The sequence below is a fragment of the Corvus cornix genome, chromosome 5 (assembly GCF_000738735.6).
Source record: "Corvus cornix cornix isolate S_Up_H32 chromosome 5, ASM73873v5, whole genome shotgun sequence".
Classification (NCBI taxonomy): Eukaryota; Metazoa; Chordata; class Aves; order Passeriformes; family Corvidae; genus Corvus; species Corvus cornix.
In genome coordinates, this window is record NC_046335.1 from 59,331,968 (window position 1) to 59,354,001 (window position 22,034).

At 62.8% G+C, this 22,034-nt stretch overlaps 3 protein-coding genes across 6 annotated transcripts; 2 read left to right on the top strand and 1 right to left on the bottom strand.

The window, feature by feature from the left end:
- The first annotated feature begins 365 nt into the window (after nt 1–365).
- On the top strand, nt 366–10,809 carry LOC104684546 (inner centromere protein-like). Of its 4 annotated transcripts, none has more exons than XM_039552829.1 (21): nt 366–404; nt 558–696; nt 846–959; nt 2,038–2,720; nt 3,662–3,713; nt 4,247–4,280; nt 4,527–4,626; nt 5,096–5,183; nt 5,680–5,815; nt 5,887–5,979; nt 6,089–6,100; nt 6,397–6,474; nt 6,569–6,678; nt 6,807–6,918; nt 7,575–7,685; nt 7,913–8,034; nt 8,214–8,292; nt 9,075–9,176; nt 9,371–9,457; nt 10,004–10,160; nt 10,507–10,809. In XM_039552829.1, exons 2-21 carry the CDS (start codon nt 566–568, stop codon nt 10,692–10,694), a joined length of 2,589 nt encoding a protein of 862 aa, XP_039408763.1. In that variant the 5' UTR covers nt 366–404; nt 558–565; the 3' UTR covers nt 10,695–10,809. The 4 variants fall into 4 exon arrangements, with proteins under 4 accessions (XP_039408763.1, XP_039408764.1, XP_039408765.1 ...); XM_039552830.1 differs by having other exon boundaries at nt 7,590–7,685; XM_039552831.1 differs by lacking the exon at nt 6,397–6,474.
- A 3,044-nt stretch (nt 10,810–13,853) lies between these two features.
- LRRC55 (leucine rich repeat containing 55) lies at nt 13,854–16,082 on the top strand. The gene is made up of 3 exons (XM_039552881.1): nt 13,854–14,478; nt 14,564–15,673; nt 15,906–16,082. Exons 1-2 carry the CDS (start codon nt 13,869–13,871, stop codon nt 14,797–14,799), a joined length of 846 nt encoding a protein of 281 aa, XP_039408815.1. The 5' UTR covers nt 13,854–13,868; the 3' UTR covers nt 14,800–15,673; nt 15,906–16,082.
- A 3,686-nt stretch (nt 16,083–19,768) lies between these two features.
- On the bottom strand, nt 19,769–21,226 carry APLNR (apelin receptor). Its single transcript, XM_039552869.1, has one exon. It carries the CDS (start codon nt 21,129–21,131, stop codon nt 20,016–20,018), a length of 1,116 nt encoding a protein of 371 aa, XP_039408803.1. The 5' UTR covers nt 21,132–21,226; the 3' UTR covers nt 19,769–20,015.
- Nucleotides 21,227–22,034: the final 808 nt, after the last annotated feature.

Consider the following 22,034-nt stretch of genomic DNA (forward strand, 5'->3'; position numbering starts at 1 on the left):
CAAACGCGGCCCCGCCCCCCGCCGCAGCCAATCACCAGCGCCTGCCCCCTCGGCAGCCAATCACCGCCCGCCGCCCACACGGCCCGCCCTTCCCATTGGCTAGCAGTCGGTGCCGCTCTGCTTGCCCGTCTCTATGCTCCTGGAGGACTCAGCTCGGAAGGCGGGGCTTGGGGAGGCGGGCCCATAGCCGGTCTCTTTAATAGCTGGGAGGGTGACGGACGGGCACTGTAACCAATAAGAGACCAGAGATTGGGAGATGCGCGCTGTGATTGGCGGAGGCCGGGGATAAACTCGGGGTGGGAGGGGAGGGGAAGGGCTGTGCTGTGAGGGTGTGGTGAGAGGGCGAGGCGGCGGCAGAAGCAGCGGCAGAAGCAGCAGCAGCTCCAGCTCTGGTTAGGCGGCGAGTGAGTGCTCTGGAGGGTCCCCCGGGACCTCTACCCCAGCCTGTGTTCACGTTCCCCCGTGCCCGGGAGCACCCTGGTGCCCGCACCCCTCTTTCCCTCCCTGAGGGGTGTCCTGGCTGCCCACCAGCTTCGTCCTCCCCTTCTGTGTTCCAGGCAAGGCGATGGCTGAGGGTCCCCAGCAGCTGCTGGAAGTGTGCCGGCTGAGGCTGTCCCGCTTCCTCTGCGATGCCCAGCACAAGCGCCTGGCCTGGCTGCGGGAGGTGGAGGAGCAGGGCATGAGGATGCTCAAGAGGTTGGGACTGCCCTGAGGGGACCCTTCTGTGCCCACCTGAGCTCCCAGCTGGGTGTGGGTGCGTTTGGGCCGCATCCTGCCCTTGTTTTGGGAGTACTGGTGTGGGCAGTGGGGGAAGCAATCTGTGCTCTGCCTCTTCTGCCTCACAGCAGCTTCAGGGATGAGCCCATGCTCTTGCCCAAAACGCCCTCACAGAGGAGGAAGCCCAGGAAAAGGCAGTCCTCCTGGATGAGGGAAGAAAGCAAGGAGCTGAGCAGGAGGAGGTGGGTGGGTCAGCTTGCTCTGGCTCTGCCTCATGGTGTTTGGATGGAGCAAAACAGTGCCTGCATTCCCTGAGTAATCAAAGGGGCACATTGGGATTGATCACTGTTTGGATTCTGGTGACAGTCTGGGGTAAAGTTGGCTGCTTTCCTTCACTTTTTTTTTTTTTTTTTTTTTTTTCTGGTTAAAGAACAACAAACATTCTATTTTCTTGTCTGTTTAGATGCGGGTTTTGTCTCACTGGGTTTGGCTTTTGGCCTGAGGTTGCTGCTCCTGGTGTTCACCCCCTGTCCCTGTGTCAGTGCCTGGAAAACTTGGGAAAGGGATGTGTTCCCAGCACCATGTCTTGAGCTGGCAGGCAGGGAGGCTCCAAGGGTTTTCCGAGGCGCTGAAGTGGAAATTCCAAGTGATTTGCTTAGGCACCACCGCACTTTTGAAGCTGCCCAAACCTGATCCGTTGGTGTGTTAGGGCACTAAAATCGTGCTAACTGTGGTGAAAAGCCCACAGGAGGAAGCGTTAGAGCCAGAAGACTGTCAGGAAGCAGACAGGGAGGGTGGGGAGAGCAGCAGGAATAGCGGGAGCGTGGGAGGTTTGTGTGTGTGCGAGGGAGGGCGGGAGCAGCAGCGCTGCGGATCGCAGCGGGGAGAGCTCTGGGCCCTGCTCTGGGCGCTCAGGTCACGCCTTCTGCAGGGCAGCAGCCCAGCTAACTCCTGTTTGTGTTCTCCCTCGCTTAAACTTGGCCTGGGAAGCTGTGCTGCTGCAGCCAGGCCTGTCAGCAGGAAGGTGAAACACCGTGTGTCCCTCTGCAGGCGCTGCTCCCAGGCTGGGGGTTAAACCCAGCTCTTGGCGTAGGGCTAAGCACACCTTTCCGCTCCCGTTTCTCCACACCTGACTTTGGATACCCGGCCTGGGCTGTGTCCGTGGGCCTCTCCCCAGGGATAGGATGGGCTGTGAGGGGGAACGGTGCAGTGGAGAAGCCAGCAGCAGCTTCCCTTTAACACAGTCTGCTTTACCCTCTGAAGCTTATTTGGGAGCAGACGACTCCTTCATCACTTCCTTTGAAATTCTTCTCCTTTAAGGTTGTCCCGAAGGAGGAGTGGTGTCAAGCTGCTGTCTTTCAGTCTGAATTCCCAGCGGTGCCTGAGCCAGGAGCAGCCCTGCAGCCCTGGCTGTGAGGGGCAGGATGCATCCGTGCCCGGCCGTGCTCCGGGACCTCAGGCTGGCATCGCACCCCAGCTCCCGGCTCTGCCCGGGAAGCAGCCTGTGGAAGCACGTGTTCCCGTGGCGGATCTGGGTTGCCAGGAGTGTCCCCAGGGCGCTGCTGGGGGTGTTGCAGCCCCTCCAGCGGTTTTGGGGGAGCAGCCGCCTCCTGAGGGCGACGCAGCGGCCGAGCTGCAGGAGGTCCCTGGGATCCCGGCTGAGCAGCCGGGGAGGGATGGAGAGCAGGACGCCGGGAGAGCCAGCACCTCCACTCCCAAGGCCGCTCGGAATGGCGATCCTGCTGCGCTCCAGGGAGATGGGTCTCCCCAAGGCCTCGAGACGCTGCTCTCCCAGGATTCCCCCGGGAAAAGCGCGACAGAGCAATCCAGGACGCGTCGCCGGAGCGGGGTGGGTGCCCCCCGCAAGAGCCGCAGGGCTTCCTTGGCGGCAAAATGCTCCCTGGCCAGCAGGAGGGAGAACATGATCCGGAGATCCATCGGCAGGGCCATGGCCAGGAAGGCAGCGGCGCGAGAGTCCTCCTCGGCCTCCAGCAGAGTGAGCTGTGAGTCCCTGCGCCGCTTCCATGCGGGAATGGAGTGGTGTGGAGCGGCTCGTCCCTGGCTCCGGCTCCCCCACGTCTCCCTGTCCTCCTGGGCTCCTGGGGTGCGGCTTCAGGCCGGGGCTTTGCTGCAGCGGGTGGAGTTGGGGTCCGCGGGCTGGGAGCGGGCAGAAAGCGCCATTGTGGAAGGGAGAGCGTGGCCAGGCTGGTTCCAGCCACGTGTGCCTGTGGGTCGGGAGAGACTGCTGCCTTCCCTGGGGAAGGGCTTTCATTTATGGCATCTGCCAGCTCTCCAAAAAATCGATAGGGCTGAAAGTGCAGCCCTGAAGTGAGGCTGAAATGGGCAGAGGAGCTCAGATGCTTTTTGGGGGAGGATAGAAGAGACTCAAACTAGCTGTGTCACCAGAGGAACAGGGATCAGGAGCCCAGGCTGCTCCTGGTAGCTCCGAATCCCTCGTATCCTCCACTCCTGCTGCTCCTGGCAGGGTTTGGCTGTTGGGGCTTTCCAAAACCATTGCCGCTGTGGCGGAGCATGGAGGCCTCTGGAATTCAGCTTTGTCAGCCTTGAGTCACGCCGTATCCAGGCATTTGTTATAACACTTGGAGCGAAGGGGTGTGATGGGGGGGTGGAAGGAGTCTGGAATCAGCCCGAACCCCCCGGCTCCCCGCACCCGAGCCTGCAGGGAGGCAGGAGCTGCAGCCAATGGCCTGGGAGTGCTGGCTGTGACACAGGCAGCTGGAGCAGGCTGCAGGCAGCAGAGCTGCTGCCTCGGTGCTCTGCCTTCCCAGCCCACTCCAGCTTCAGTGGCACTTGAGGGAGGTGTGGTGCTGGTGGGGAAAGCTGAGCAATCCTGGGAGGAGGCCTGAGCTCCTCCATGTGCACCCTGTGGCTGTTGGGAGCCTGGGAGTGAAATCCCCAGCCCCACTTAGGCTTTCCTCTCCAGGTCACAGCTCCTTGGAGGCGTTTGTGGAAGAAGATGCGACCGGCGGCGCAAGGTGAGGCCGGTGGGAAGGGATCCCAGAATTCCCTGTGAGGACACTCTCCAGGTGGCTTTTCTGTCACAGACTTTGTCAGGGACTGCTCGGGTGTTGCTGTCACCTGGGGCTGGATGAGATTTCACGTTGTGCTGCTCAGGCACAGTGAGATGAAGTCCTTCACTGGGGTGGGTGGTGGTGTGTCCTGGGGTTCCTGGAATTCCTGGCTGCCACTAGCCCCGGGATGCTGGTGGTCAGTCAGGTCTGCTCTGGCTGCAGAGGGGACAGGTAAGGAAGGGACAGCACAAGGCTGCTGCAGCTCCCTCCTTACCCACTGCTGGAGCCGAAGCTGGTCATGGGGTGTTCAGCAGCACAGTGGGACAGCCCCTCAGAGGACTTTACAGCCCAGCCTTGGTGTGCCTGGCTGGAGCAGCCTCTGGATGTGCTCAGGAACCTGCACCTCCCTTGGGGTCCCATATGCTGCCTCCATCACCAGTAACTCGCCTTCAGAGAGAATTCAAGTTATTTAAGTGGGGTTTTTTTTCCCTTTACAGGCCCGAGCTGGAGCCAAATTCCCCCAGGGAAAAGGTGAGTTCCAAGGAACAATGCTCAGGCTGTGTGGACGCCCTCTTGCTCAGTCAGCACCTTTACTCAGGCTGTCACTGGATGCAGGGATGTGGCCAGTGTCCCAAAATGAGCCAGCACAGCCCTCGCTGGGAGGGGAAACAGACCCTATCCGAGCAAGCAGCTGGCTTTTCCAGGGCAGCAGGTCCCTGGGAGCCTTGTTCTTGGGAGGAGCTGTGCTAAGGGAATGCTTGTCCCCTTTCCCTGCAGGCTCCCCGAGATGCCCTCGTTCCAAGCACAAGTCCCCGAGCTGCCAGCCCTCCTGCACAGCACCTGTCCCCTCTGGAGCAGCAGGCAGGGAATGCTGCAGGTAACTTCAGGTGCTCGTGCTTTCCTTGCATGCAACCCTCAGCACACACCGACCTAGGGGTCGGGGTGGAGGGGCATTCCTGGGAAACGTGGGATTTGTGTTGAAACAGAACCGGTTCTGACTGCTCAGGGAAGTTTTCCAGGTGAAGCTTGTGCCTCCTTGAAGAGGTGGCACCAGTTAGGTGGGCAAGGACACATAAATGTGTCCAAGCCATGGGGACATTGGGGAAGGAGCTCCTGGAGCTGGCATCTCCCACAGAACGTCACGCCCTTTCCCTCTGGGGTCACATTACACGAAGACTTAGAGGTCCTGATTATTTTCTGTGCCTCTGAGGAAGGAGGAGGAGTTGGGTGGGGTTTTTGTTCCCTGTGGGAGCTGCAGGAGCTGACAAGCAGCTGGAGTGGAGGGAAGAGTCCCTGGAGGGAGCTGGATGCCTCCCATGTGGCACTGACTGCAGGTTTCTCCACAGGAAGCCATGTAAATCCTAACAGTGAGCCCCAGAAGAGCCAGGAACAGCCCCACTGTGCCAAGTCCCAGGAGAATCCCTCCCGCATGTGGTAGGAGACCCTGCAAGGAGCAGGGATGAGCCAGGGTCTGGAGGGACTCAGGTTTAGCATTTTAAGTCGTTTGTGTTAAAAAGGGGTGTGTTTCCCTGCCTTCCCCTTCCAGCAGCTCTGAAATCTCCTTTGGCTGGATGCTGTCTCCTGGAACTCCTTTGTGGCTTGTGGAGCCTTGCTTGGGTCTGGGACTGGGTCTGGCGTGGGGAGGAGCACCCAAGGTCCTGCACAGACCAGCAGAGGAGCCCCATCACAGTTAGCTCAGAGCTGGAAGGCCACTCCAAGGGCTCCTGAGGGGGTGGTCAGGGAGCGAGTGACTGACCTGGTTATATTTGTCTGTGTGAGTGTCTGGAATGCCTGACCTGACTCCCGAAATACCTGAGGTGTCTCCTCGCTGCGTGTTGCTGGGCGGGTTTTGGGGGAAGTGTAAAGCAGCCAGTATTCCCTCTGGGGAGTGTGACAGCCACTTCATGTCCCTCCTGCTAATTGCCACCAGGGTGAGAGGCTGCAAGCAAGCCCTGGGTGTCCTGTGGCACGGGCAGCAGCCGGGGGGCCGGCCCTTTTCCCCCTTGGATGAGAAGCACAAGGCCTCGGCAAACCAGGCTCCGTCGTCCCCCTCTCCGTCCAGCAAGGTGAGTGGTGCCACAGCCCTGTGCCCCCTGTCCCAGGCAGGCCCTGAGCTCCCTCCCTTCTCTCTCCTCAGGCTGTCAGGCCACTGAAGAACCTCCTGCAGGGACAAGGGGGTGGCATCAAGGACTTCATCAAGCGCAGCACTGCCACCCGGCCCAACCTGAAGGTGCATTGTGTCGGGGCAGGGGAGGAGAACGGGCTGCATGTGCTGGGAAGGGGAGTTCTGGTGTTGCTTCCAAACCTTTAATCGTGTTCTTGATGTCCTTTCTCTGCAGGGAGACTTTGTTGTAAGTATGACACCTTATCTGTGGGGCTGGACACACTGACCACACTCTCCCCTCACGCCAACATCCATCAGCCCTCTGGCCACATGGGTGGTGAGGTGACAGGATCTCTGTGCAGGTGTGTTCTGCTGGGACTGGGCACTGCTGGGAGCTTCCGGCCTCTGAGCCAGGCTGCCCTGTGCTCCCTCTCCACCATTCTCCTGGCTCCTGGGACAGGTGGTCACCTACAGCAGGGGTGTGCTGTTCTTTTCTAAATATATTCTCTGCAGCTGAAGGATGGAGGTTTTTCCCTCCTGTAGCTCTGCTTGCATTGGATCGTCCCTGTTGCCGAGTATGTGTTGTCTCCCCTTCTGCTCCCTCCCCATCCCGGTGTCCAGGTGAATGATTCCAACAGTGACTGCATATACCAGGCTGCCTGAGGGGGGACACAGCCCCCAGCACCCGGTACAGTCTGAACCCTTCTCCCTTCAGGAGAAGGAGAGGCAGAGACTGGAGAACCTCCGCAAGAAGCAGGAGGCTGAGGAACAGAGGAAGAAGAAAGTGGAGGAGGAGAAGAGACGGCGCCAGGCAGAAATGAAGCAGTGAGTTGGGCCCCTTTCCCCCGGCTCTTTCCCTGGTCAGCACAGACTTGCCTCGTGCCTCCCACTTGGAATGAGCACTCTGGGAGCAGGCAGAGCTAACGGGCCCCTCTTGCCCACGCGCCGCCCAGGAAGAGGGAAGAGCGCCTGAGGAAGGCCCTGCAGGCTCGGGAGCGCGCGGAGCAGATGGAGGAGAAGAAGAAAAGGCGGATGGAGCAGAAGATCCTGCAGAGTGATGAGAAGGTGAGATGGCTGAGTGGGCTTTGGGCCTCTCCCAGAGCTGTGAGACCAGGAGGTGCGAGCAGGGCACTGGCAAGGTCCGTGCATGCCAGAATCCCCCCTGACAAGGGGAGGCTCTTGTTCTCCATCCCTGTGCATGTTCCTGTTGGGACAGGCCGTGTTCACACCACTCTGCGTTCGGGGAACGTGGCAGCCCCTGCCTGCTCTGGGCACAGCCCTGCAGGTGCCAGCCTCACCGGGCCCATGTGCTCAGACTGGAGTGTGACTCAGCTGGGGGTGCATTTGGGTCAGGTTTGGGTGTCAGAGCCTGACCTGGCCCCTTTTTGGGGGGCAGGCTGGGCTGGTGGCCACGTGCCAGTGCTGCTGCTGTGTTACGGCTGTGAAGGGCTGAGGCAGCCATGCCTGGGGGCCTGGAGCCTGAGCAGTCTCTGGGTGCTCATTTTGGGCTGGACTGAAGAGACCTTTGGAAAGGGTCAGCCTTGGAAAACAAGGAGTCCTGTTCCTTTCAGCCCTTCCCAAGCCCTGAGCGGACAAAAGCGCTCCCACTGCTGGGTGCTGGGTCCTCCGGGGGGCCTGGGATATCCCAAGCTCCAGACCTGCCTCCAAGGCTGTGAGGTGTGTCCTTGGAGCGGTGGAGCCAACAGGTGAGGCTTTCCCAGGTGCACATCTCACAGGTGAGGGAAGAGAAGGTGGCAGAGGAGCTGAGCAAGAGGAAAACGTCCAGGAAACATGGGGAAGCAGAGGCACGGAAGCAGAAAGCACTGAGAGGGGTAAGAGCAACTCGGGGCCCTCCTGCACGTGGAAAAGGACAGGGGTAGCAGGGACCTGCTGTGCTGGTGTGGCTGGTGGGACAAGGACAGGTCACCACCTGCTTCTACAGTGATTTTGGGGTCTGGGCTGCCAGATCTCTGTCCACGTGGCTGAGGCTGGGTTGGGACAGAAGGGAGACAAGTCCTGGCTGCTGGAGGCTTAGGGGGTTTTCCCCTTGCTTCCTCAGGAGGAAAACGAGCTGCAAGAACCACTGCAGAGAAGAGAGGATGAAGGGAAGGAAAGAGGGAAGAAAGTCTTGGAACTGAAGAACCTTCTGGAGCAGCAACAGCTGGGACAAGCGAAGGAGAGGTGTGAGCTGGTGCCTATCCTGGAGCAGGGAGTTGGCCATGGGCATGGGGAAGCAGTGGATGTCAATGTGGTGTTGGAACTGGGCTCTGGGGCTGCCTGGAGGTCGGAGAGCAGGAGGCTGTGAGAGGGTGAGGGACAGATGGACATGCTCCCCTCCCTAAATTCTCTCTTTTCCCCAGGGATCCCAAGCAGCGAGGGAAGGAGAAGCCCCCCCAAGCACAGCGGGAGCCAGCGGCGTTGGCTGGCAAGGCCACCAAGGTGGGCTTGGAGCATCCTGGGATCAGCCTCTCTGCAGCACACAAGGCTGGGTTCAGGGTCAGGTGTTCTGCACGTGCTGTGCTGCTGGGATGTTGTTTAGAGCATCAAGTACAGTCACATGAGTGACTTACTGTACAGAGGCTCTGTGCAGGAGCAAGCCAAGGGCTGGGGGTTCCCTGGCGGGCAGGTGAGCCCTCAGCCCTGAAATGGCACTTGGAAGAACACCCCAAAGAACATTCACTGATCCTGAAATGAATATGGAAATTAGAGATTTATTCATGTCTTCCTGCCACATTTCCTCACCAGGCCCAAAGGACGCGACCCCCAAACCAAACCTCAGCTGCCCCACGGCTCTGTGTCACTTCATTTGCACTCACACAAAGAGTGTTGGTGCTTAAAGTCAGGGTTGTTGTCTTGGAATATCACAGTAACATTTGCTTTCCGTCTCTGCTCTTAAATTCATTGCTTCATTAGTGAAAAATCAATGCCCCAAAAGGTTCTTCCTCTTCAGGATCGATTCTTCCTCCTCTGTGGGCTCCTGCTGTACTCCTTCCCTCAGTTCCTGGTACTTGGACTCTTTTGTGCTGTATAAATTTAATTTAAGGTCTGAATCGTCCCTGTGCTGCCAGCAGCTGGGCCAGAATGAGCCTGGCAAAGCTTTTCCAGGCAGGAGAAAATGGAAGTAGAACTCCAAGTGCTGAGCAGCACAGGAGGGGAAGCTCTGGGAGGAGTGGTTTGGGTCAAAAAGGATCTTGAGAAGTGAGTTTTTTTCCCTTTATTAGGGGAAAGAGAGTCCCAAAGAGCTGCCCCTTGGGCCGGAGAAAAGATATGAACCACCACAATCCTTTTTCCCAGCTCTTAACATCTGGCTCCAAGCAGAGAGGGTGAGTGTGGGGCTCCAGAGAGCCGGGCTGGACCCGAGCAGAGACAGGAGTGGCTTTAGCTGGGAGTCTGGGATTTGGGGTTGTTGCTGCAGAACAAGCCGCGGGGGCACTGAGGGCTGGGTGTTGCCAGAGCTGCCGAGAACACAGCTCTGTTCCGTGTGAGCGAGCAATGACCGAATTCCCGTGTCTTACAGGGGGCAGACGGTCAGCAGCGGCTGGGAGAGGAGCAAAAACCCCTCCAACCAGCAGCCCCGGGCACGCAGCCGAGCGAAGCCGTCATGGTGAGCCCTGGCCCCGGCACAGCCCTCGGGTGGCCCCCGCCCGCTGTGGCTACTTGGCCCCCGCGGCTCGGAGCCACCGCAGCGCTCGGCGCGGGGGATCCGACGGGAAAACAAGTGGTCGGTGACGGGAAAGATGCTGGCAGCGGCCGCAGGAGGGCCCTGGGCAGCCGCTGCGGAGCCGTCCCCGGGCAGAGCGGCGGCGGAGGCTGCTCGGAGCCGGGAGGGAACGCTGCCGCCGCCGCCGGGAGTCTGCCCTGGGGCTGGGGCTCCATCCGCGCTGTGTCAGAGCTCCCGCGAGGGAAAGCCGACTGTGTGGGAGGGTTCGGGTGTAGAGCTGAGTGCTGGGACACGCACAGTGTGCCTTTCCCAGGCTTTTCCACGGAAGACAGGAGGCGAGGGAGCGCTAAGAGCGGGCGTCGAGGCACGGAGCCCAGTGACGGTTTCGTGGTGGTGGTTCAGGATCTGAGCTCCGTGGGGCTCTGGCGGCCATCCCAGCCATGGCAGAGCTGCTTCCCTTGCTCGTGACACTGCTCTGTTTGGTTTCAGGAATCCCTCTCCACCTCCTGCCTCGGGTCCCCGCAGGGTGCTCAGGAGCCAGGGTCGCCCCCGGCTGATGAGAACAGCTACGGGCTGGATCTGAACAGTGACGACTCCACCGATGACGAGAGCAACCCTCGGAAGCCCATCCCTGCCTGGGCCGATGGTAGGTGCCAGCTCTGGCCTGGCTTCCTTTCCCTCCTGCGCTGGAGCTCTCCAGCCTCACTTGGAGCCATCCCAAAGCGCAGTCCAGGAGCGGGTGCACCTCTGGAAGCACGGGCAGCTCCCAGCGCTGCGTGCTGAGGGGATCAGCACCGCTTCCTGGGCTGAGGTGAAACCAGAGTCCTCTCAGCAGGAAGGGGGGACAGCCCCAGATCCCGAGGAGCGGCGAGCTGTGGTGGCTTTGGGCGATGTCCCACCCCTCCTGCGCGGCTCGTGGGTTCTCAGAGGGGAAGGGAAGGGCTTAGGCGGGGCCTGCATCCATGCGTGCGGTGTTCCCGTTGCTCCCGCAGGGGCGCAGCTCCAGCAGACCATCGTGCACCAGTACTACCACCCGGTGGACGTGGACGCGCTGTTCGGGGCCATCCCCAGCCCCAGGCTGGAGCACATCTTCTACAAGAGCAAACCCCGCTACTTCAAGCGCACCAGCTCGGCCGTGTGGCACTCCCCGCCCGGCCCCTCCTGCACCTTCCAGAGCTGAGCCAAGGCACAGGAAGGGGTCTCTAGGGCCTGTGTGTTCTACTGTATTTACGATTTTAACTTTTTTTCCTTCTTTTGTACAGAAATAAAGTTGTTTAATAAAGTCCAACACTCGGTGGGTGTGTCTCCTTTCTTACACCCTCGTGGCTGCGGTGCCCTTGGCCTTGCAGAAATCACAGATACTACCCTGTAACCAGAGATATTTTTTTTATTCTGCCTCATTTCCTATTCACTTAGGATATTCCCTCACACAAGGAAGCTTGGACCTTGCTGTAGGGAAGATCAGGTAATGTTTTTGTAACACTTTTTTAATCTATTTACTATATTTGTGTTTCTCTGTCTTTACTATCTTAATGATCTACACTTCCTCTTCCTTCAACAATTCCTGTGCACTCAGCGTAGTCTGAGCCAGAATCTTCTTCCTGCTGTTGGAAAAATCTCCCTGGACACTTTAAGCAGTGGCTAATGCCTCATCACCTTTCTTTTCTAATGGAAAAAGGAAGCCCAGGCTCAGCTCTGGATCCTGTTGTGGCAGGATCAGTGTCCAGCCTCTCTTGAGCAGGAGCTGGGGTCAGTTGGGAGCAGGGGCTTGGGAAGAGTGAGGGAGGGGAGGTCAGTGCTGCAGCTTTGCATCCCCCCCACCCTCAGCAGCAGAGCTGCACCCCTCCTACTCCTTCCTCCTTTCCCAAGCCTGGATGCACAGGGAGTGATGGGAGCAGTGATAGATTCAAAGAGAAGAGGCTCTGGCTCTAAGGTAGATTTTCGGAGCCAGAATCCCTGGAGCTGTCCTGCCACTCCTTCCACCACGAGGGGCTGGAAGTACTTGGAGTGCTCACTCCTGGACCCAGTGCTCACCCAAGGCGACCTGTGGCCCAGCAATGCCTTTTGGAGGGAGTGGGGGCCGTGCAGGGGCTGCAGGGGGAACACAGGGCAGGACAGCCAGGCTCCCTCCCAGCCCCGAGGGCAGCATCCAGCCCCTGGCTGCCTCAGGGCCGCTGCCCCGCACCACCCTGTCCCCATGGCCACCTCCACAGGGGCTTGGGTGAGGAGGACACGAGCTCTGCTGCAGCCCAGCCCCAGTCAGGACAATTCCCCTGTTTCTCTGGTGCCAGAGGAGCCCGGAACAGGGGGGGGAGTGGAAAAAACCTCGGCGCCAACAGCTGCTGGCAGGGATGCGCTGGCAGGCTCCGGGCTGAGCGCTAATGAGGTGTCTGTGCTGCCGCTGGCTCTGCTTGGCTCCCGGAGCCCGCTGGGAGCCCGGGCCTCACGCTCCAGGAGCTCCCAGGAGCTCTCCGTGAGCCTGGAGCAGCGCTGGTTAATGCCACCCCAGGAGAGGCGGCTGTGCCGTCTGTCTGCCAGCACCGCACCAGGGAGGCTCCATCCCATGGGATGTGGGGAGCAAAAGGCCCCCCCAGCACCAGCATCGGGCTGCAAGTGCCAGCTGGAAAAAGGAGCAGCTCCATGAAATCAGCAGGAGGGAACTGAGCAGGGATCCCCTAGACGTGGGCGGGCTGGCTGTGGAAGTGCCTCCTTCCTAGAAATGCTGGAGCCATGGTGTTGCAGCATTCCCAGAGCAAACCGTGGGCATCCCTGTGATCCCAAAGGGCCGTTCTCAGGTGGGAGGGGGCAGGCGGCTGACCCCACCGTATCCCTCCAAACGGAGAAGGGAAAGGGAATGCTTCAGCTCACATGAAGCAAAGTAGTCCATGCCAGCCTGAGGCATTTTCCAGGGCTGTGAGCACAGCGGGAGCACAGGGCGGTGGCCGTGCCCCTTGGATCCCAGCGCTGCCTTTGGATCCCCGAGCTCCCCTTGGATCCCGGCTGCCTCGTTTCTCCCCTCTGCCGCCACGTCATCTGTTTCTGTTTTCAGCGCCTGGGAACCCCTGATTCACCCCATCCCACGAGGATGCTTCCCGGGGCTGGGAGAGTGTGGGAGGGCTGGGGACCGGGGCAGGGGAGCAGGATGCCACCCCTCTTCCTGCTGCATCCCTGCCGGGTGCCTGGGCCGTGCGGGTGCGGGTCCCCCGGCCCGGGCAGGAGGTCCCTGGGGCGGGGGCACCTCCGCCCGCCGCTGTCTCCCTGGCTCGGCGGCTCGGCATCCCGCTCTCCTGTTGCTCAGAGATGTGGAGGCAGTTGCTAAGAGACACCGACACGTCAGTATCTGGCCCTAAGGAAAAAAAGAGGAAAAAAAAAAAAAAAGAGACAGAGAAAGAGAGAGACAAGGGAGGACGAGGAGGAGGAGGGGAGGAAGGAGGTGGGGAAAGACCTGCTCCCATCGCCAGGCTCGCAGCAGCCTTGGCCGCCGCTGCCGGAGCCCAGCTCCCGACTTGACGGCCTCCGGGGTGTGGGCGGCCACCGGGGACCCCCCCATCACCGTCCGGAGCCCCCCACATCGCCACTCAGGAGGACCCCCCCATCACCGCAGGCAGCCAGGCCCTGCTCCCTCCCAGTGAGTACCCCGGGGCACCCCGGCCCCACCTCAGGGGTCGGGGGGCTGTGGGGATGGGGAGTGACCGGGGCAAGCTGGGCCGGTGGGAGAGGATGGAGCTGGGGGGTTGTGGACGAGGGAGGATGGAGCCAGACACGGTCGGTGGTGGGGGGCGAGGGCAGGCCTGGGGGGACCCCGGCGGGTGCAGGGAACGGGGATCTTCCCCCAGCAGAGAGGCGGGGAGGGTATCCCTGGCACCGGGCTCAGCTCGTGGCGGCGGGGGGCCGGCGGGGGCTGGCGGGGGGGCCCGGAGCAGCACCTCTGCTCTGCTCACCACCAGCCAGGATGGGCTGGCCAAGGTCAGCAGGACTGGGGGGCCCTTTCCTGCCTGAAATCCCCGGGGGATGCTTGGAGGAGTGGCCCCGGCCCGGGGGGCACGGGGAGGGTGTGGGTGCCCCCGAGGCCACCTCGGGCCGCAACAGCTGCGGCCCCCCCGGCGGGGCGTGCGGCCGGCACGGCTTCCCCGCGCTGCTCTCCCTCGCAGGCGGCTGCTGACGGCCCGACGCCGGCGCCGCCGCTGCCCCCGGAGGGCTCGGCGTTGCCCCCCGGATGCCGCCGGGATGCCGGGGACGTCGCTGTGACCGCCGCGAGCCCGGCCCCGCGGCCGGCCGCCGGCAGCGCCGGGCGTGAGCGAGCGGGCGGGCGGGATGGCCCCCGGCGCCCCGTGAGGGCCGCGGCCACGAGGCCATGCTGCTGGGCCCCTGGCTGGTGGCGGCGGCGGCGGCGGTGGCGGCGGCGGGCGCGGGCTGCCCGGTGCTGTGCAGCTGCCGCGGGCAGGCGGTGGACTGCAGCGGGCAGCGCCTCTTCTCCGTGCCCCCCGAGCTGCCGCTGGACACCGGCAACCTGAGCCTGGCCCACAACCGCATCGCCAGCATCCCGCCGGGCTACCTGGGCTGCTACGGGCAGCTGCGCGCCCTCGACCTGCGCAACAACTCGCTGGCGGCGCTGCCGGCCGGGCTGTTCCGCGGCGCCCGGCGCCTGGCGCACCTGGACCTCAGCTACAACAACTTCAGCCTGGTGCCCGCCGACATGTTCCGCGAGGCCAGCGCGCTGCTGCGCCTCGACCTCAGCCACAACCCGGGGCTGCGCCGCGTCCACCCCCAGGCCTTCCGCGGCCTGGCCCAGCTGCGCGAGCTGGACCTCAGCTACGGCGGCCTGGCCGCCCTCAGCCTCGACGCCCTGGAGGGGCTGCCCGGCCTGGTGGGGCTGCGCCTGGGGGGCAACCCCTGGCTCTGCGGCTGTGCCATGGAGCCCCTGCTCAAGTGGCTGCGGGGGCGCATCCAGCGCTGCTCCTCGGGTAGGTGCTGCCGGGACCCCACCCACCGTGCCCCGTCCCATGCGGGGGCCGGTGGCCGGGCTGACACCATCCCTCCGTCCCGCAGATTCGCAGCAGGCGGAGTGCTGGGCTCCCCCGGAGCTGGCGGGGGCCCCGCTGCTGTCGCTGACCGAGGAGAGCTTCCAGGCCTGCCACCTCACGCTGACCCTCGACGACTATCTCTTCATCGCCTTCGTCGGCTTCGTTGTCTCCATCGCCTCGGTGGCCACCAACTTCCTGCTGGGCATCACGGCCAACTGCTGCCACCGCTGGAGCAAGGCCAGCGAGGACGAGGACGTTTAGGGACCGCCGCCACCCTGCCGCCGATAGACCCCCGCCCCGGCCACCCCCCGGCCCGGCCGCCCCCGCGGGGACACCAGACTGTGCCTTGTCCGCGTCCCCTCCCGCCGCCCCCCCGCGCCGGGGTGGCCCTCGAGACGCCGGGGACACCAGGGGACAGCCCCGCTTCCTTTTGCCCCAAAGTGGGGAGTTTTTGCACCCCCCATCACCGTGAGCTTGGTCCCCCTCCTGTGCTGTTCCCACTGCCCAGGACTGGTTGAGGCAGCCACTTGGGAATCCCCTGGGAACCCCTCCACCTCTGCCCGGGAGAGACAGAGACCCCCGAGGCCTCTGTGTGCCTTGGGGACCGCAGCCGCTCTCCTGGGGGCACCGAGGAAATCCCCGCTTTCAGCCCCAAAGCAGCACCGCTGGAGCCCCCCCAAATCCTGCCCACGCTCTCCAGCCTCCCCAGAAATCCAGGGGGGCAGGAAGTGGTGCTGACGCCCAGCTCGGCACCGCTGCTCCAGGGCATGCCTGCGCCTCGCTGGTGACACCGGGATGCGCTGGGGCAGCACCGGCACCACCGAGCCTGGTGGTGGGACGGGCTGTGACATCTCCAGGGGATGGGATCTCCCAAGGATGGCCCCGTCCAGGGATTGCATCTCCCAGGGATGACTTCTCCCTCCTCTTCGGGGCCAAACCGGGCGCCAGCGTTGCCCGCCCTGGGGGAGGGTTGGGAGGTGGAAGGAGCTCTAAAAACGGGCAAAAAAAAGAAAAAAAAAAGCAAAAAGCGGAAAGCCAGCGAGACCCTCTGTCCAGCCGGGGCGGCCACGTCCCCAGTGCCGGTGTCACCTGTCCCTGGTGCCCGCGTCCCCCCGTCACTGTGGGAGCACATCAGGTGGGGATCGGGGCTTGGGGCTTGGGGCTCGGGGCTGGGGTCGCCCGGGGGCTGCTTTGTCCCTTCCCCTGTCCCCCGTGGAGGCTGCGTGCATGGGGGGAGGGGTTTGGTGTAACCCCAGCCCACCCCAAAAGGGCTCCAGCTGCACCCCAGCCCCAGCGCTGCCCCCGGGAAAGGGAACCTGACCTCTGCCTTCTCTGTTTTCTCTGGGTTTTTATTATTTTCCTTTCAGTGAGTCCAAGGACCGCCCACTCGCTCCACACCCCCTGCACCCCCCACAACTCCTGCACCCCCGGGCCAGCCACACAGGCACGGAGCATCCGCCTGCATCCCACCGGCTCCTTCCTCTGCCTCATCCTCACTCTTCTTTTTATATTTATAATTATGTTTTATTTTCCTTCTTTTTTGTTTCTTGTCTTTTTATTTTATTGTTTCTCCTTTCCTTTCCTTTCCTTTCCTTTCCTTTCCTTTCCTTTCCTTTCCTTTCCTTTCCTTTCCTTTCCTTTCCTTTCCTTTCCTTTCCTTTCCTTTCCTTTCCTTTCCTTTCCTTTCCTTTCCTTTCCTTTCCTTTCCTTTCCTTTCCTTTCCTTTCCTTTCCTTTCCTTTCCTTTCCTTTCCTTTCCTTTCCTTTCCTTTCCTTTCCTTTCCTTTCCTTTCCTTTCCTCCCCTTGTCTTCTTAGATGCTTTTCTTTTTTCTTTTTTTCTTTTCTTTTCTTTTCTCTTCTTTTCTTTTCTTTTCTTTTCTTTTCTTTTCTTTTCTTTTCTTTTCTTTTCTTTTCTTTTCTTTTCTTTTCTTTTCTTTTCTTTTCTTTTCTTTTCTTTTCTTTTCTTTTCTTTTCTCTTTTTTCTTCTCTTTTCTTCTCTTTTCCTTTTCTTTCCTTTTCCTTTCCCTTTTCCCTTTCCCTTTCCCTTTCCCTTTCCGTTTCTCTCTCTTCTCCCCCGACCCCGCTCTTTGTACGTTTTGTAACCGCGGGTTTTGTACCACGGGGCACTTTTTCAGCGCCAAACCTCGACAATAAAGAGCGTCAGCGCAGCCGGGGCCGGGACACGCGCGTGGCGGGGGGACGCTGTGTGCGTGCGACAGGGGCATGGGGGGACGCTGTGTGTGTGTGACAGGGACATGCGTGTGACAGACACCCCCGTCCCGCAGCCTGCAGAAGGCATCAGCCGTGCTTTTGCCTCCGGCGCTTCCTGTTATTCCTCCGGCAGCATCTCCCGGCCCCGGCGGGGCCCAGCTGTGGCCGCCGGGTCACCCCCGCGTCCCCCCTGCCCGGGACCCCCTCCCGCGGGGGGGACGCGGGGCCCGTCCCGCCTGGCCGGAGCCCAGAGGTCGGGCAGCAGCTGTGCCGCGTCCGGCCGCGCCGGCGGCCCCGGGGGAGGGATGGGGGCAGCGGCCGGACAGTGGTCCCCAGCGCCCACCCCCAGCGCCCGGGGCACCCCCAAACCCTGGCACTGCCCTGCCTGCCCTCCCGTATGTCCGTCCATTCACCTCTCTTTCCGTGCGCCCGTCTTTCCTTCCCTCCCAGCATTTCCATCCGTCCACCCCACCCATCCAATCCCACCTCCCATCCCAAACCTCCCCCCCCACCCAAATTGTCCCCCCGCCTTGTTTTCCACCCCTTTTCCTCTCTCCGTCCTCCCCCTCGGTCCCCTCCTCGGTCCTGCAGGGTCACCCTCGGGGGTCCCCTCACCTGGGGGCGAACCGGCCCCCAAAGGCTGTCGGGTGGGTCACCCAGGACTCGGCACGGTGGGGACACGCCGAGGCAGGCACCGCCCCCAAATGTCACCCCCGGCAGCCGCCGCCCCCGCCCCACAGTGACAAAAGTTTCTGAGGCCCTGGGTGCGGTGGCAAAGCTTTCCCGCGGCTTTTGGCAAATCCGCGTTTTCCCGGCACAAACGGGAGCTGAGCCCCCCCACCCACGCGGGTCCCCCCCTCCGTTTGCTTTGGGGCGGGAGGTGTGAAGGAGCCCGAGCCGGGCTGTAAACACGGAGGTCACTTCAAAGGGGACGCCCGGGGACATCCTTAGCACCACCAGATTATTTCGGCACCCCCGGGCGGGATGCGAGGCGGGGGGAGATCGGGGGGCGGGGGGGTGAACATCCCGTTTGGCAGCTTGGAAAAGCGGACGGGGGGGCTCCCGGGGGCGGGGGAAGCTGTCCCTGTCCCCAGCCCTGGTGCATCCATCCCCCCCCGGAACCCACTTTTACTCCCTGCGCGGAACAATCTCTGTTTTCCCGGTGTCACATTCCCGCCACCGCCGTCTGGGGACCCCTGGCCGTGCCCTCCGGCTCAGTTGGGACCCGCAGCGCTCCCAAGGCATCGCATTTTGGGGTTTAAGGGCCCCCAGGCTCCCCTGAGGATCACACCCACCCCCCACTCGCCGGCCATCCTTTCCAAGGATGCTCCCCATCCCCCCGTGCCCCGCTGTCCCCCCTCTATCTTCCCTCCTCATCTTCCCCAGGCACTCGCAGGAAGGCAACACCTTCCTTATCTTCTTCCGACGGGTGGTCCGGCCCTGCTGTCCCTCGCCCCCGGCTCCGGCCTTGTTATTTTCTGTAGTGTCCCTGCATTTCTCCCCAGAGACTCCTCAACCAAACATTTCCCTCCTGGAAGGGAAAGGGAAATCTCAAGGACGCGCATAGAAAGTCGGCAGCTCCGTCTCCGCTGGCCGGGCGCCTGCGGCCATTTCCGCACCGGATGGGGGGAAGCGGCAACCCCGACACCCCCATGGTGCTGGCCTGCTTGGGGGTGGTGGAGGGATGGAGGGACAGGGGGAGACATGGGGAGAGGGAGGGAAAGGAGGATGGAGGGATGGGCAAAGGGAGAGAGAAGGAAAAAATCATTGGATCCTCGGGGCTGGAAGAGACCTTTAAGATCAAGCCCAACCAGCAGCCCCAGCACTGCCCCTGTAACCCCAAAACCATTAAACCTTGGATGGATGGATGGATGGATGGATGGATGGATGGATGGATGGATGGATGGATGGATGGATGGAGGAAGGGACTGCTGGACTGATGGATGGACAGCTGGATTGACAGATGGATGGGTGGTATCCAGGGGTCTCTCCAGGCCGAGGGAGCCTGGATGGCGCTGGAATGTAAACACACTTCGGGACGTGTCCCTGGCTGCAGCATTCCCCCTCCTCAAGCTCCCCCAGCCCTTAGATCAAACCAGATCCCTTGAGAAACTCCCGAAAATGCCCAAGGGGGCTCCCGCCCCTCCAGGTGGGAGTTTGTGCTGTCCCCAGCCCCCTGGCCGCCCCCTCCCTTCCCTCTCTTTGGACAAAGGACTGTCCGCACACGGGGGGACCCCGGGCGGTGGCCCCCAAACACGGTGGGGGCCGGCAGGAAGGCGGAGGCAGCTCCCCCGACGGGAAGCATCCCGAGGAACCCAGTAATGATCCCGCATCCTTTCCAAGCGAGAACAAAGCCTGAGGAGACAGGATAGTTCATCACCGATAAATGAAGGATGTAAATAGCAAATAGGGGGAAGATTTATTTCGAGCAGAGCCTCAGGAAGCGGCGGGGGCTGGGGTGGGGGGGGGGAAATGGGACAGGAGCCATTTGGTGGTTCATCTAAATCCTGGTTGGGGTGAGCCGGGGTCCTGCCCGGTGCCCAAACCTCCCATCCATGCCCAGGGGGTCCGTGTCCCCATCCCTCAGCTCTGGGTGTTTCCCAGCGCCGGGTCCCGTTTCCGCGCCCGGGTGAGTCACCCAGCGCTCGTCCCAGCCTCAGATAAGGATAAAAGCCCCAAAATGGGATTTGGTGGGACGGGGGCTGCCGCCTGATACAATCAGAGCTGGGGGCTGGGGCGGGCAGGTGCCGCGGGGGTCGAACACCCCCATCCCGGTGCTGCCGTGCTCCGAAGGGTTGGGAAGGGGGTTTTCCCGCATTTCCCAAAGTGTTGCTGAGGAAGAGACCGGGAGAATCTGTCCCAGGCAGGGACCCCCACAGAGTGCACACCCCCCCCGCCCCCCCCCCACGCACCGCGCCCTCGCTCACGGACGCCCCCAAAACCCAGCCGAACCCCCACCCCTCCATCCTCCCTTCCACCTCACCCCGACAGCCCCCCGAGGGAACTGCGCACACCCTGCTCCTTTTTTAACCAAAATTCATTTATTTGTCACAAAACACAAAGCCCTGGGGGTGCCGGGGGAGCCGCCCCCGCCTGAGCCCACAAGGGGCTCCTCCCCGGCTGTGCCTCAGTTTCCCCTTCCCGCGAGCAGGGCTTTCCAGCGGGGGATCCCCAAAGCAAGCCAGGCTTTGGGGCGAGGCGGAGGTGGCGGGGTCCCCCCCGAGGAGACCAGCTCGGGGGGCGCCGGGGACGGTCGGGGGAGGGGCTCAGGCGCGGAAGAGCGTCTCCTGGGTGGCGGGGTCCAGCTTGCCCCCCGGGCCGGGGCCCCCCTTGCCGCCGGGGGGGTGGCTGTGCCCCGAGGAGTAGCTGGCGGAGCGCTCGGGGCCGGGGCCGGGGGTCCGGCAGCAGAGGAGGGCGGCGCAGGAGTGGCGGAAGCGGGGGTCGAAGAAGGCGTAGAGGAAGGGGTTGAGGCAGCTGTTGATGTAGGCGATGCCGGTGCAGTAGGGATGGAGGTTGTTGAGGAAGGTGTGGAGGGCGCAGGACCAGGGCAGCACCTCCAGGTCCATCAGCACGTAGAGGGTCTTGACCAGGTGGAAGGGCAGCCAGCAGCCCCCGAAGGCGGCCACCAGCACCGTGATGATGGTGAGCAGGCGCTTGCGCTTGCGGGGCCCCTCGGCCCGCTCCCGGCGGAAGTGAGTGGCCACGGTGCGGGCGATGAAGAAGTAGCAGGTCAGCATCACGGCGAAGGGGGCCACGAAGCCCAGCGCGGTGGAGGAGAGCCCCAGCCCCACCTCCCAGGCGCCCTCCGTCCCCTGCGCCGCCAGGTCCCCGTAGTCCATGTAGCAGGTGATCTTGGTGTCCCCGCCGAGGGCGGCCGCCCGCCGCAGCACCAGGGCGGGCAGGGCCAGCAGGGCCGCCAGCAGCCACAGGGCCACGGTGGCCACCAGCCCGCTGACCCGCGAGCGCAGCTTGGCAGTGGCCAGCGGCCGGACGATGGCCAGGTAGCGGTCGAAGCTGAGGCCGGTTAGGCAGAAGACGCTGGCGTACATGTTGACGAACACCAGGTAGCTGCTGACCTTGCAGGCGGCCGTGCCGAAGGGCCAGTGGTAGCCCAGCCAGGCATAGGCGGCCCAGAGAGGCAGGGTGACCACGAAGGTGAGGTCGGCCACGGCCAGGTTGGCGATGAAGGTGTCGGCCGAGCGCCGGCGGTCGCGGCCGCCCTTGAAGACGGTCCAGAGGACCAGCCCGTTGCCGGTGGTGCCCAGCAGGAAGACCAGCAGGTAGATGGTGGGCAGCAGGGCCAGCGAGGGGCCCCACTCCGCGTACTCGCAGTCCGTGTCGTTGTCGAAGCCGTAGGTGTAGGAGTCCGCCGCCTCCTCCATCCCGGCGCTGGGCTCCGCTCGGCTCAGCTCATCCCGGGCTCACCCGCTCCTCCGGCCCCTGAGCCGCAGGCGAATCCCACCGCGTTACCTCCCCTTCCTCCTCCTCCCCGCCCTCCTCCCGGAGGGGACGGACAGCGCAGGGCGGGAGGCAGGGCCGGGCGGGAGCCCCCGTGGGAAACTTCACAGCTCCCCCCACCTCCATCTGGCTCCTTCCCGGGGGCTTTACCGAGCTCTCACCCGCGTGTCAACGCGCCGACCCCCGAGATAACCCCGGCCCCGCCACGCCCGCGGGGTTCGCTCGCCCACCACGACGGCGTCCGGTGCGGGGGCTCAGAGACGAGGGGGGCTTCGGGGGTCTGCCGGCATTTGGGGTTTCACCTCGGGGCGCCGCATTCCGTGTCACACACCGGGGCTGCGTTTCGCACGGGCAGCCTCACGCCGGGCCCTTGGCGGCGGGGGGTCGCGCTGGGGGTGGTGTCGCATTTGGGGGGTGGTGTCACATTTGGGGGCTGGTGTGACATTTGGGGGGGTGGTGTCGCGCTGGGGGGAGTCGCACGGGGCGGGGGTGCATTTGGTATCTTGCGTTTGGCACTCGGGGTTCCCCGTTTTGCTCCCAGCTTTGGGGCGCTGTGCACACAGTGCTGGCTCCGCGGGGTCCCCCAGCGCCGGGGCCCCGCTTTGAGCACAGCATGGCGAGGAGATTTATACATCTACCAAAAATCCGGGGCGGGGAGGGGGGCTTTGGGACCCCCCACGCCGGAAAAAGGCCATTTCAGGGCAGCCGCCACCGGAGCCCTCGGTGCATCCCAGCTCCGCGGGTCGGTCACGGAGCCGGACGCCGCAGCACTGAGCCGAGAGAGAACAAACTTCCCTCCACCCCACAAATAAATACTGGGGGGACGC